The sequence below is a fragment of the Festucalex cinctus genome, chromosome 13 (genome assembly GCF_051991245.1).
Source record: "Festucalex cinctus isolate MCC-2025b chromosome 13, RoL_Fcin_1.0, whole genome shotgun sequence".
NCBI classification, from domain to species: Eukaryota; Metazoa; Chordata; class Actinopteri; order Syngnathiformes; family Syngnathidae; genus Festucalex; species Festucalex cinctus.
The window spans coordinates 11,491,147-11,505,090 of record NC_135423.1 but is presented as its reverse complement, the minus strand read 5'-3'; the positions used below and the strand labels follow the sequence as shown (position 1 = coordinate 11,505,090).

General features: G+C 40.4%; 1 protein-coding gene across 1 annotated transcript in view; it reads right to left on the bottom strand.

The window, feature by feature from the left end:
* The window catches only part of rsrc1 (arginine/serine-rich coiled-coil 1), a 128,072-nt gene that overhangs the window by 62,899 nt on the left and 51,229 nt on the right, over positions 1-13,944 (bottom strand). Inside the window, exon 5 of the mRNA XM_077540209.1 lies at positions 12,173-12,209. Coding sequence (XP_077396335.1) covers positions 12,173-12,209 — 37 coding nt within the window. The remainder of the gene's footprint in view (positions 1-12,172; positions 12,210-13,944) is intronic.

Genomic DNA, 13,944 nt, shown 5'->3' with positions numbered 1-13,944 from the left:
TACCAGGTATCGGTATCAGGCCGATACCAGCCTTTTTTCAAGTACTCGGGTACTCATGACGCAGACGAGTACAAGCGACCGATGGCAGAGGGGGAAGACGTTAAGTGAGTCTTCCTTGCCTGTAACTGGCGCTAGCTTGCAGCAGTTTTCACCAAAACTTCACCGCTTTGGAAATACTTCAAAATTGTGAATCTTAAACTAAAAGAGCATTTTTGTGTTTTATTTTGAGCGTTAAGACTATTGAAGAGTAAATGTGCTGTTTTTTTGTTTTGTTTTTGTCAAAATTAAAGGAAATATATTTGTTTAAAAATATCTTTTAGTGATTTTTTTCCATTTGTCAAAATGTATTACTGGTATCGGCAGTTGGTATCGGTATCGGTGAGTACTGAGGGTCTGAGTATCGGTATCGGTCCGAAAAAAAGTGGTATCGAACATCCCTAATTAAAACCATTATTTAAAAACCATAGCAGGCAAAAAAATGGCCGAGATAAGTCAAGTGTTGATCATATAACCACAATCACAGTAAGTCAATCAAGAAATAAAATGCACACATTTAGTAATTTTCCTCCAATGCACTGACTATTTGTTGACCTTTTTTTGGTTGACTTTTCCCAGCCTTACATTAACATGGAGTACAAAAAAATCTCGAGTTGTACAACCCTTACTCTGTCTGTACATCACCATCCTTGACAATAATCCACCAAGAGCACAGAGACATGTCACAAAGGCCCGTTCATGACAGCATAGACAAGCCCCGAGCCGGCACAACTTTTATCTGTGTAATCTACTTGGAAAGCTGCTCGCTCCCCCTTGGCGCTGTTATATTTTACCCAAGACCGTCTTTAACCGCGACCATTAGCGGGAACGCTCCCTTAAACTGTCCTCGCTGAGTACCAGGGGACAACTTCTACCCTGTTGCCAGTGGCGCCTGCTCGAGTGAGGGGAAAAAAACCCCTACTCATGTTAAAAAAAAAAGAGCCGCATCCTGCATACACCAGGGAGGATCAATAAGGAGGAGATGAAGAGAAATTTCGAGAGAGAAAACAAAAGGTATTGTAACAAGTCTTGGGAGAGTGGGATACCAGGGCGCAGAGCACATTTGAAAAAGATCACAGCCGCTCCACACTTCCTATTGGCTCTCTGTATGTTAGCGGGGATGAGCGAACCAGGCCAGAGACTGTTTGTGCTTTGACAGTTGTGTTGGGAGACGCAGTCCCCGCCGCCCTGCCTTCAACCTCGCTGTAATGCCAATATCGCCACTATTAGATTTGAGGATCTTAATTGTCAAGGAAGAATGATGGTATGGATTGTGAACGGAGCCATTAAAAAAAAAAAAAAAACGGCGGTGGGGAGGAGGATTGCTCTCGCAGGCTTTTTGGTGCGGTGGAACAGCGGCCCTCGTTACCATGCAGCGGCGGAAACTGTGTGTAGGATTAGAGAGAAATTAAATGCTAATGGGGATGGGATCTGAAACCGCTGCCTGGGAGCATCATTTAGACGGCGGGGCCGGGGTGTCGCTGACAGGCATCACCCCCCCTCCACCCGTCCCTCCCTCCTTCTCCTCCTACATAGACAACCAAGCTTTTCTTCCCACTACATTCCCTCCCGGCAGCCCACCTCCTCACCCATGGAAAAAAAAAAATCTGATTTATCAAACTGTAAACTTGTCACTTTGTAAAAACGTCACTTTCTGGTGGCAGGGAAATATAATGACCCGCTTTAATGCAGCCATGTCAGGCTGCAGGATCCGAGACGCAGCGCACATTAAGGCACACTTAACGCGGTGTGTGTGCGTGCGTGTGCGAGTGTATCCCCTGTAGCAGGTGACATTGCGCATCACACTCCACATTGACGGGCGCTGTTCGACAGCTGAAATTACCAATTGCTATTATGCCTGGGAAAAGGAAGGCTTGAATTCTTCAACCACACACACACGCGCGCCTCCACATGTGATGGCACAATTCAATTTATCAATTCCCCCAGACTTTTTTTTGGTATCTTTTACAGCACCAAAAATAAGAAAAAAATCATTGATAAAGCTGAAGGTTGTATCGTGTACATTTTTATTTTTTTTTTTAAATAACTCTAAATGTATTCCGTGCTATCATCAGTTTATGACAACGCCCCCGTGTGTAATTAAATTGGCACTCCCTTGCACTGGCCCTTCGGCGCATGCACCCATGCAAACATCTCATAGCACAGTTTTGTGAAAATAAAATAAAATGAATTACCACTGTCATCCTGAACATTGGAAAGACATTTGTACTTTTATCACAGGGTTCCTGCACATTAAACAAAGTGAAACCTGTGACATTTTTAAGGCCAATTTGATCCAATATACACCATCTCATAAAAAAAAAAAAATGACAAGGTGCAGGGGATATGAATTTAATATATTATCACAACATTTTAAGTTATTTTTTGCGTTCATATATATCAGGGGTGTCCAAACTTTTCCATTTGAGGGCCACATACAGACAATTAGAAGGACGCGAGGGCCTCATATGTTATGAAGAGAAATTGTGTTTAGTCCTTTAAAATTGTACAAATAATTTATTATTATCAAATTACCATAAGTATAGTAAAAGGTACTCACAATACGACAACACAAAACATAATGGCGTCGAGATCCTGCACGTGGCATTACGGTGTTGCACTCTGACACATTTTTTCTCTCTAATTCACACATGCGTGCCCTCCTCTGTGTGTAATTCATTAGCAAACAATAAAGTGGCGTTAATTGCGCTCCCCAGAGGCAGATGCCTGAGTGAGAGAGAAAGAGGTAGCTAAAGTGGCATACTGCTCAATTAGACCCCAAACAAACACAAGAAGTGTCGTGTGTAGATTGAAAGATAGCAGACAAAAGTAAAACATAAAAAGTAACACACAAAAAAAGCTGAGAAATACATTGCTAAAGAAAAGTCAGCCTAAAAATGTTCTTTACAATAATATGTTCGGTGGTGCGACTCTTCTAAAACACAGTATTCTCATTAATATTGCATTTGTGGAATATGAATTAAGCAGCAAAATGCAACCGGTTTTGCCATTATATGGGCGGCCATTTTGTCACCTGTTATATTCTTCTGTCCTGACCTTTGCTTAACACACCTTCTTTCAGAAGCATCACAAAAAGCCAAAGAAAAAGCAAAAATTGAGTCATTTGATGACATCAAAGGAATTTTTCATTTGCTTGTACCGTTGTAGTATTTAACGTTGTGGCCGTGTATAAATTGGCACGCGTTTCATCATGTAAGTCTGATGGACAAGAGCAAGTCAATTTAAAACAAAAACAGAACAAAAGCAATGATTGGCCTTGGCAGAGGTCCTCGCAAATACTTTAGGAAGACAGCTTACTGAGTCCACCTCTGCTTCTCTGCGTCTGCTCTTTGCCGCCTTTGTCCATCTGCCGACCCAGCATGCTTTGCTTTGTCTGGTCAGCCTCGGGCCTAATAATAACAATAATAGCCTCTCGGAGCAGCTCTCCATTATAAATAGATGACGTTTCCTGCGTGCCGCGCTTCGTTATGCACAGCGTAGCATTGTTATTACCCAGCCGAGTGAGGTTTATTTATTTGGCTAATGGCTTGTGTTTATTTTTGACTAATGGGACAGACGCAGGGCACTTAGGCTCAACAAAGTATGTCCGTCAACACTGCGGTAAGGTCGGCGAGCGTGAGTCGACCGGACTTCCTCCTCCCTTGTGCAGGGCAAGAACTCGGGCCCTGAGTCATGCATGAATAATTGAAATGGAGCTTGAGTGGTAATGTTGGTATTAACAGGATTGGGGCATCAACTTTTGAAAGAAGGATGTTTGAATGACGCTGCTCCTTCACACTTTTATGGAAATGGAAAGGGCTTCATTGTTCTATATGATAAATCGGCTGCTTTTTATATAGTGCTACAGCATATGGTGACCAAAGCGCTTTACAATGTCTCACATTCACGCACACATTCATACACCAGTGGCTGGCAGATGCCATGCAAGGCTCTGCCAGGCCCACTGGGAGCAAATCAGGGTTCAGTGTCTTGCTCAAGGACACTTCGACATGGTCGTCAGTGGTGAGGATCGAATCCACAATCTCACGGATGGCAGACGACCACTCTACCACTGAGCCATGCCATCCTTGGCTAAGCGGTGAGGGCACTCATGCTGGCCTCACAGCATCCGCGTAGCGTAAAAAAAGCATCCAGGCTAGCTTTGAAGGCCTTTTCGTTTTCGAGTTTGAATTGATACTACTGTGGACCCTCAAATATTGGCACTAGAAAACTGTCTTATTATATCTCTGCTCGGGTGCTCTCCTGTTTAGTATGCATGTTTTCCCTGTTTTCTCACGGTATTCGACATTCCAAAAACATGCATGTTAGGATCCGTTTGAAGGCTTTATATGGCCCATGAGCATGAATGTGTTTGTGACGTTTTTCCAATATACAGCCTATTTACGATGGATTTACAATACACTGCCTCGCTCTGATAGTCTGCTGGGAATAGGACAAATGCTAGGTTAATTATCTCTTTGACCGCCAAAAACTTTTAATAACGATTAGTTGAATCACAATATTTGTCGCCATAAACGGTAAATGACTTCAACTACACTTTGTTCTTTGTTTTTGTTTTTTTATCTTATCAATGGGCAGTGCAACGTCAAAGTGCAGTGCTGCCTGGTCAATGGGTTGTGGAATCAAAAACACTCACTAACTATGGCCAGCAGATGGCAGCATTGTATCTCTTTTCAATGGGTTGCTGGTGTATGAAATTACAATGCAAAATGACAAAATCTGATGAAATAGAACGTTTTCAAGGATGACATATTAAGGTTTTTTTTTTTAATAACGTGTGGCAGTAAAAGAGTTAATAGTTATAATGGAGACTGGTTGAAACAATGATGAGAGAAATTTAGTTTTTAAAGTCAAGTGGAACAGATTGTGGCGGTATGCAGTTTGAAGTTTGATGGAAAGAATGCTGATTGAAACATATACTGCAACATCAGTCTTAATGCTCCACTGATGTTACCATTACTTCTATATTGCAACTGCTTATTGACAGAAAATAATGGTCCACAGGCCCCATATACTATACCTCTTTATAGTGGAGTTGATACTCAGTAGTCATCTCATTATATAGCATAATACAGCACGGCCTTCCTCTGCCTTGTTTTCCTCCTCCCTGACAAACAGATATACGGCACAGCCAAAAGAAGACAGGCGAAAACAGAGCTCCAAGAAAATGTAATTTTTCTGTTTTTAATATCAAGGTCTATAAGATCAGGGCATAGATGGGTTCCATGGCAATATGTTTATTTAGATATTTTATAGGGAGGAGGGGGGAAATCTAACTATCAAGTGTATGTATAGGGAGAGAGGGTTGGTGCAAGCCAAGCTGCTGTTTCTGAGCTCATCGTATATGAAAAATAATGTTGTGTATGGCTATACTTTTATATATATATTGTCAATATGGCATCAGGGCTCTTTTACAATGTGCCATACTTCAGGCCCGGGCTAACAGCATTTTATGGCCCGCCAGCAGTTCATCTTCATGTCTCAGGCAGGCAGGAGCAGTGCATAATAATGTCGTTTCCTGCCCCCAAATGCTATTTCACGGGCCGGGTCTCATTTCTCAAACTTCACCACTTTTACAATTTCCCAAACTTTTATTCCCGTCATTATTACCAACAAGATTTCATTACGTATTTAGAATGTAAACAAGTCTGAGTAATGATGCTCTCCCGCCCGTCTCCCTCGGAACGGCTCCCTCATCTGATCGCTGTGTCGCTATCTCACCACAAACACACACGTTAACAACACACAACGGCAACATACTGCGGTTTACTAACCCACCGCTACATGAAAAGTACGAATATATGCGCTTGTAAAGCTCCACAAACAAGATGCAACTCAAAGGAGTATGCGTGCACATGCATGTGTACGCTCTCGACAAAGGCGGGCGGGGGGGCAAGGGGGAGGGTTTAGACTCAACTCACATAAATCATGTAGGAGAAAAATGAGCAAATCTGCGGGCTAACTCATCTCCTCTCCATGCGGAGAAAATGAAATTCACGGGAATACCTATCAAAACCGCAATCATCCAGAGATAATATCTTCTTTGGTCTATCTGCACTTTCCGATTTAATTTCCTCCATGCCCTTGACATCCAGCGATAGCATTAAGATGAAGCACATACAGTAAGGGAGTAGTTCTCAACACTTTTTGATATATGACACCGCTGCGCCTAATGTAATGTCATCATTTGAAAATGAATGCAATCGTTCTTTTGTTTAGGGATTTTTTTTCCCCATCACTTAAAGATGATGAATATGAAGACAGTCGTGGGTGCGTATATGCAAAGGAGAAACAAGTTGTGCGTGTGTATCACGCTCTGACGCCTCCCTGCTTGTGTGCCAGGATGACATGCAATTACATGCGGGCCTGCCCCAAGTTGTGGTGGTGGCGGTGGGGGGTGTCACTCAAATTACTCCATCATTTAGCCGCGACATCCAGATTAGAAACCCCCACCGCCCCTTTCGCGCTTAACAACCCCTCCCCCAACGCCACATCAAATATCATGAAATCATTAGTGTAATAAGCATGGAAATCTGTTTACTGATTATCAAAAGCCAATCCCCTCCGACGCCTTCTCATCTCTGTTATCGCTATAGAACTGCCTTTCCATCTTTATACTCTGCAATGCTATTAGGAGGGAAGGAAACCACCAAAAACAGTGCAACATGTGATGTTGGTTTTGTAAAATCCCTGAATTCGAACTCCTTGCACTCTGGGTCACCCTCAGCGTGTTGCCATTTTGGATTCCCTCACAGAGTCAGCGCCTTGTGCAGCTGCCCGTCGCTGTCTGTCATTAGGACAACCGGGCTACCAGTCTCGGTAAACTCTTCAACTCACCGAGGGACGTCATCAAGCACGGCTCAAGTCAGCCAGGTGTGAGAAGCATGACAAGCCTGCGTCCTGACACCAGCTTTGTGGAACACCCACCAAAACTTAAAGAGCAGTGAGCTGTGTTTTGTTATAAAAGGTACAACATTACGTTAGCTAGTATTAAATATTACTGATTGAATATAAACCGAGTCGGGCTTTTGAGATCTGCAGACTCGGGTCAATTAGTGGAGCCTAGAGTTCAAAAGTAAACATGGTGAAGCTGCCTTTAGCTGTTATGCTGCACACAAATGGTATAAGTTGCCAACAGAAGTGAAGTCAGCCCCAACTGTAAATGTTTTTTAAATCCAGATTTAAAGTTTGCTTTTTCCCCCACATACTTTCGATTAAAGCCTTTTAAATATTTTAAATAATGTTTCTTCTTTTCATTATTTTAGAAAGGTACTCTTATTTGTGTTGTGTGTCTGCTTCTGTAAGACAATGAGTTGCCTTGTGTATGAAATGTGCTATAGAAATAAAACTGTTTTAGCATGATTGCCCAACTAATTTTTAACACAGTCACAGTTAGGCACAGGCCGTTTACCTCGTTTACCGTCCCCCAACGGTTTTATTTAAGGGGGTGGGGACCCCCTTAAATAAAACAAACAAACAAACAAACAAACAAATAAATAAATATTTATTTTGGGACTGGAACAAATTAATTGCATTTCCATTCATTTCAATGTGAAAAATTACCTCAATTTATGAACATTTCAGGTTACACAATCAGTTAAATTCATAACTTGAGGTTCCATAATAATAGTTGCAGCCCAAGTGAAAATCCATGACGTGATTTACAAAAAAAAAAGAAGAAAAAAGTAATGTGTCAGTTATAATTTGTTGTCGTTGCGTAGGATTGTATCACTTTTTGTTCCCCTTTCAGCTTGCCTGTTGGAGTTTTTAATGTATTTCTTTTGTAGGTGTAAAATGTTTGAACCTTGGAGGCGTTTTGTGCTCTTGTTTCAGAATACTTTTTTTCCTAGCAAGAAGTCTTCTATATCCCGTACCCACTCCCTCCACTGTCTCCTTACTCTTGTACTCCTATGTGTCCCCTGGCAGTGTGCCTAGCAGAGTGCTGAAGCGGAGCTGCAAAGTGAACCTGCGATCACGACGAGGCCGACTCGTAACGTATCGATAAGGCAGCCTGCCTTTTCTTCCACTTCATTCTATAAACTGCACGGACTGATTAGCAGCTGCGGGGCTACCTCTTTCGCTACGACTTTTCTTCTTCTGAACAGAGCAAAGCATCATTGGAGTCATACTCAAGTGCTCTTGCCTCACTGCTTCTGTGCAAAAGCACACAGTTTAACGCGATGCACTGGGAGCAATTATTTTCATTCTTTTTACTCTTTGTTCTCTCACGTTCACGCGGTCTGTCGAGATATGACAACAAAACACACAAGACAACAAATGTCTTCACATGCAAATTATAATTGCCCACCTAACGGCAGCAATGTTTGACTGTTTTCGTAGGAATATTGATAAAGCGCCAAACCACAGCAAATGTAATCTCAAGTTACATTTTATATAGGCCCACAAATCCTATGCAAGCAGTTTTCCCTATCGGCTCCACTCTGCCTTTTTGATCATTTTGATAAGCAGCTTGTATTAATGGCAGCAAACGTTCGCAAACAGGAAACGCACAGACCAATCCCGTTCACCGTAACTCCTCCCATGTGGTACGACCCAGCCGATCACACGTTTATTCAGCAAAGCTTTATGAGGGGGCGTGTGAGAAAGGTGAGGAGAAAAATCCAAGGAAACAGGATTAGGGATTGACTTAGTGCTGTCACTATTGAATATTGTTTGAATCAATTAATCTATCGGTTATTCTATATTCTATTAATTTGAATCATTTTAATTTTGCAGTAAAGTAAAGAGCTCCCTCCCCCCAGTGAATGGTGTTTATTTCGTACTTCGCAATGAGATAGTGATAGTGGTCGTTGTTTTCCAAACTAAAAAGTAAAAACATGTTTGCAAATCTCTTATTTTGATAAAATACAGAAGATAATCACTCTTTTTTCATGAAGGACTACAGAAATCAGTGAACAATTATTGTTGATATGCTGAAATCAGAGGATTTGTACAATTTTAAATTAAAAATGACTCCAAACGATTACTTATTAAAATATGTCAATCAATTTGATAATCGATTACTTGTTGATTAATCAATTGATTTTGACAGCTCTAGATTGACTCAACAATTGACTAGTCAAAATGGCCTTTTAGATATCTCAAATTGGTTACTGATAAACCATTGAATTCCATAATTCCCGAGCGGATAATGACGATTGAATAATTCTTTGCAATGGAAAAAGACATTGCAGATATCTGTAGTTTTTGACAAAGTAAAACTGAATTACATATACTTCTTGCTGTCTTTTCAACTACTTCCATTTCTCTTTCTGACCTTGAATGAAAATTCCAACTATAAATCACATTATGGTTGGGCTAGAAAAAAAAAATACTTTACTCTTTCAACCACTAGAGTGCAATAACTTCAATAATCAACTGCATAAACAAATTAATCTGACCAAAATCAATGAGAATGTAAAATATTGTCTTGCTGAAAAAACTTGATAAATATTTTTTTTTTATTATACAGTGATAAACTTCTCTTATGGTTTCTATGACAGGAATGTTAAAATGTTAATAAAACCTTGGCTTCACCAACTCCTCATTGAGCGCAGTGCACAATTCATTAAGAAAACTTCATAAGAACAATGAGGGAAGAGGACCGGGGGGGTGGCGGGTTAAACGATCAAAACCAAGACATGCTGAACTATTCAAACGTTTTGGATGGCATTCAAATCCCTGAACATTTTAAAAAGCCTTGCTAAAATAAGGCTGCTATTAAGAAGAAAGCTCAAACAATACATATTGATTAATAAAAGAGAGTGATGGTTTTATTCCAACAGTTTCAAGACAGGGATCTAAAAGAATAATATGTCTCAGGCTTAGTTGGGTTGACGCGCTCATCTGGAGAGCAGTACATCAGCAGAGAATCATAAATGCCTGCTTGGAAATCTGCTGGGATGTTTATGTGAGCGACTGAGAGGGAACAACATTTTGAACACTTCTACAAGTCTTCCTCAGGGGGGAAAACATGCTCCATTATTTACTGTTCCCGGCCCCGAGTCGTAATCAAGAGCGCTGAGCTCCCCAGGCAGCCGAGTGCCGGGGTGCAATCTCCCTATAAGCATAAACACACCCATAAATTCAAACGCGCCGCCACAGTCGCTGCGGTTGTAGTCCTCGAGACGTTTTGCACGAAAATATACGGCGATAAAAGAACGGATGTGTGCTTTTATCACTGTGTGTGTAAAGTTAAAATGCAATGTAATGTTAAAAATACACTCAAGTGTATAAAACTCAACACCTGCAAGGAAGCGACGATGGCTCAGATGCTGCTGCTGCTGCACATCATCTTTTGTTTCTTAAAAATCAGATTAGACATACTAGAAATTTACATACAATTTATCTACCAAAAACTCTCCCTTTACAAAGTTACTAACAACCACTTGTGATTGACACGGTTAAAGAAGCACATATTTACATCATCAATATGATTTAATATTATTAGCATTCCTGTCACACAATTAAGTCACTTTTTGTCTGTTCCTCTTTTTGTGAGTGACTTACAAATAACATTGTGGTCCACCTATTAATCCTGTATATATAGTTGCGTACATAGTTGAAATTAAGTGACACAAGCCAGGCGTGCATATCCCAATAGCTACGTTGATTATTTTAGACCATGATACTGTATTTTGCTTTGTGAGGTTTCTTCTCACATATTCCTATTCATAACCAATTTAGGACTTCAAAAAGAAACCGTGAATTGGATAAAAACAGGTGTATCTTTCTGTTGAATTCATCTTCCACAAACGCAATATTACTCATAACGCCACGTTTAGGCTCGTGATGGTGTATGAAACACATTGTAAACAACATTTTGGATTTGATTTCCCCTTTAAAAAAACCACGTTCTTCATTCACTCTGCTATATATAAATGAATAAATAAATAAATGAATAAATAAATATTTGTATTTGGGAGGTTTTCTTTTTTTTGTCATTAGTATACATAATAAAGCAAAAATATAGCAAATAAATACAACAATTACAGCTATGGTTTTGTTCAAATAAAAAATAAAAAATAAAAATATGGAAGCACTTTCCCTTCAATACTTTGCAGAGGAATCAGATCGGGACTCGGTATCGCCAGATCCTCAAAATTAGGTGACTCGGACTCGGGTGCAAAGAAATGTGGTAGGGACATCCCTAGTTGTTATAATTATGATTATTATTGTGAGTGACTTCACCTGTAGTGTGTCATACTTTTCAGCAACTGCATATATAGTACCTTTAACATACTGTAGTCATTTAAGTGGAGTGCATCTTGTGCGCTGAAGGCTCACTTACTATTGCTATACACAAAGTGATTAATATAGTTAATGCATGTAACCCTCTCTTGAATTATTCACGTGACCTTTTATGGAGCACTGCATTATTGGCTATCTACAGTCCCATCCACCTTCTGAGATCTGCTCTCTAACTTGTTTTGGATGTCCAACTGTCTCATCATTTGAGATGTATTATGAATTACTCTTGATGAGGGATTGTGGTCGTGATACACTTATATTTTTGTTTTAAGAAGTGAAGTCCACTCAAGTCTAAGTCTACGTCAACAATACATTCGTTAATTAATGAGTGTGCGTTGCATTCCACTATTAATACAATGAAAAAAACTGTTAATGTGGAGGTCGGTTATCATTGTGGCATATTCGGGGTCATTTGCGTAGTGTGGTCGGTTATGTGTGTATGTGCATAGCTTAGTATGCAGGGGGCCAGGGCGTGCGCCATCCGCCGAGAACCAGGACCCTCGCTGACCCCCGTCTATAATTCATCCTGTGGAATAAGGGGGCCAAAAAGAAAGCCTTGGTTCTTTCCCGCCCAAAAAGAGGAGCAAGAACCTTTTCACTTTGTTGCACGGCACCGTGACCTCGTATTAAAGCAAGTCATAAAGAAAGCCTAGAAATAGACATTAAATTTTCAGGCTTCGTCCCATGAGAGAGTTTCGCACACGCGCTCACGTTCATCCGTGTGTGAAGACGGTGTGTGTTTTTCAGGGGACTTGAAGACATCTGAATGGTATGATTATTCGAATTTCCATCATTTCAAGTTGATTACCCTAAGCAGATGTCAAAGTGTGTCTGTGTGTTATGGAAAAAAAAACAAAAAACTTACCAGATGTTCCAATCCTGCTTTCATGCACACAGCATCCCTGCAACACAAAAATACATTTACAAACGGTAAGTAAAGTTCACCAACACAAAATTATTCCGTCAAGCTTTATTGATGTTTGGATGTACCAGAACTTCCCATAGCTGACGTCACGTTGTTCTTCTTTCGATAGCAAAGCAGTTGAGATGTACTCAACAGTGCCTCTGCTGGGTGCAGGCAAGTAGTGCCCATTCAAACATTTCAGCAGTCAACCCCCCATTTTTTTTTTTTTATGTTCTATGCAGCCTAGGGGTGTGAGTTGCTTAGTACCTGACGATTCGATTCGTATCACGATTCGTAGGTCACGATTCGATACTGATTATTCCGGATACAAATTGATATTGATTGTTGCAATGTTTACTCAAATGGAGAAAATAGTAATCAGTAAACTTGTACGTGTACACGGTAAGATCCATCCATCCATTTTCTTGACCGCTTATTCCTCACAAGGGTCGCGGGGGGTGCTGGAGCCTATCTCAGCTGGCTTTGGGCAGTAGGCGGGGTACACCGGACTGGTTGCCAGCCAATCGCAGGGCACACAGAGACAAACAACCATCCACACTCACACACACACCTAGGGACAATTCGGAGCGCCCAATTAACCTGCCATGCATGTCTTTGGAATGTGAGAGGAGACCGGAGTACCCGGAGAAGACCCACGCAGGCACGAGGAGCAACATGCAAACTCCACCCAGGAAAGCCGGAGCCTGGACTCGAACCAGAGTCCTCAGAACTGGGAGGCAGACGTGCTAACCAGTCATCCGTGCCGTCCACACTGTAAGATTTGTATGAAACTATATTATTTATCTGAAACTTCAGTCTTATAATGTTGAGCCACTGTATTTAACAAACAGGTTGCAAACTGTTTCATGTTTGAACAACATTGAAATAAAATATTAAGGCTTAATGTTCAATTAATAATGTGTGAACACCAACCCTAACTAAGACGTTTTGTTGAAAATCTTTCCATCAAAAGTGGATGTTTAACAATCGATTCAGCCACCTATTGAATCGATTCAACAATTACGCACTGTAATATCACGATATATTGTCAAATATTTTTTTTTAACATCCCTAATTGCAGCCACACTAGTCTAAACACAGTATTCTGATTAATATTGTGAATATGCAAGCAACAAAATCCATTTTAATTCATTTTGCAAAATGACCTAGGGATTTTTATTTTTTTATTTTTTTTTGCACATCCGCTCCAGTAGATATCAGTGGTGCTCTTATTTATTTATTTTTACTTTCAGGCAAATTAATGTCATTCAAGTTTTTTTTTCTGTTACAGACTAAAACACAAAGTTAATAAAGTTCTTTTTGTTTTAAGTTGTAATATTTATTTTCCTTTTGTGGTTTTCCTTAACGTTAACAAGGATACAATGTTATGCAGAGGTGTACTTCTAACAAATTCTTTCGACTTATGATACTATTTATAGTCTCAGCAGAGACTGGGGTGGTGGTGGTTTGTTTTCTTGTTTCTGGCGTAACAAAATAATTAAAAGATACTGCATTAAAGGGTAGAAAATGTCTCCCTTTTGTTGTCTATTTGTTTGTGTCTAGTCAAAACAATGACAAGCTTATAACCATGGAAAGATTATAATTATGCTTATAATTGTTAATAATGATAAAAAAGTATGTAGAATAAGTAAAATAAACAGTGTAAGCGGTAGAATGGCAAGTCGGGAAATGTGTGTGCGTGTGGGTGGTTGGGGGAGGGAAAGGCAAATTGG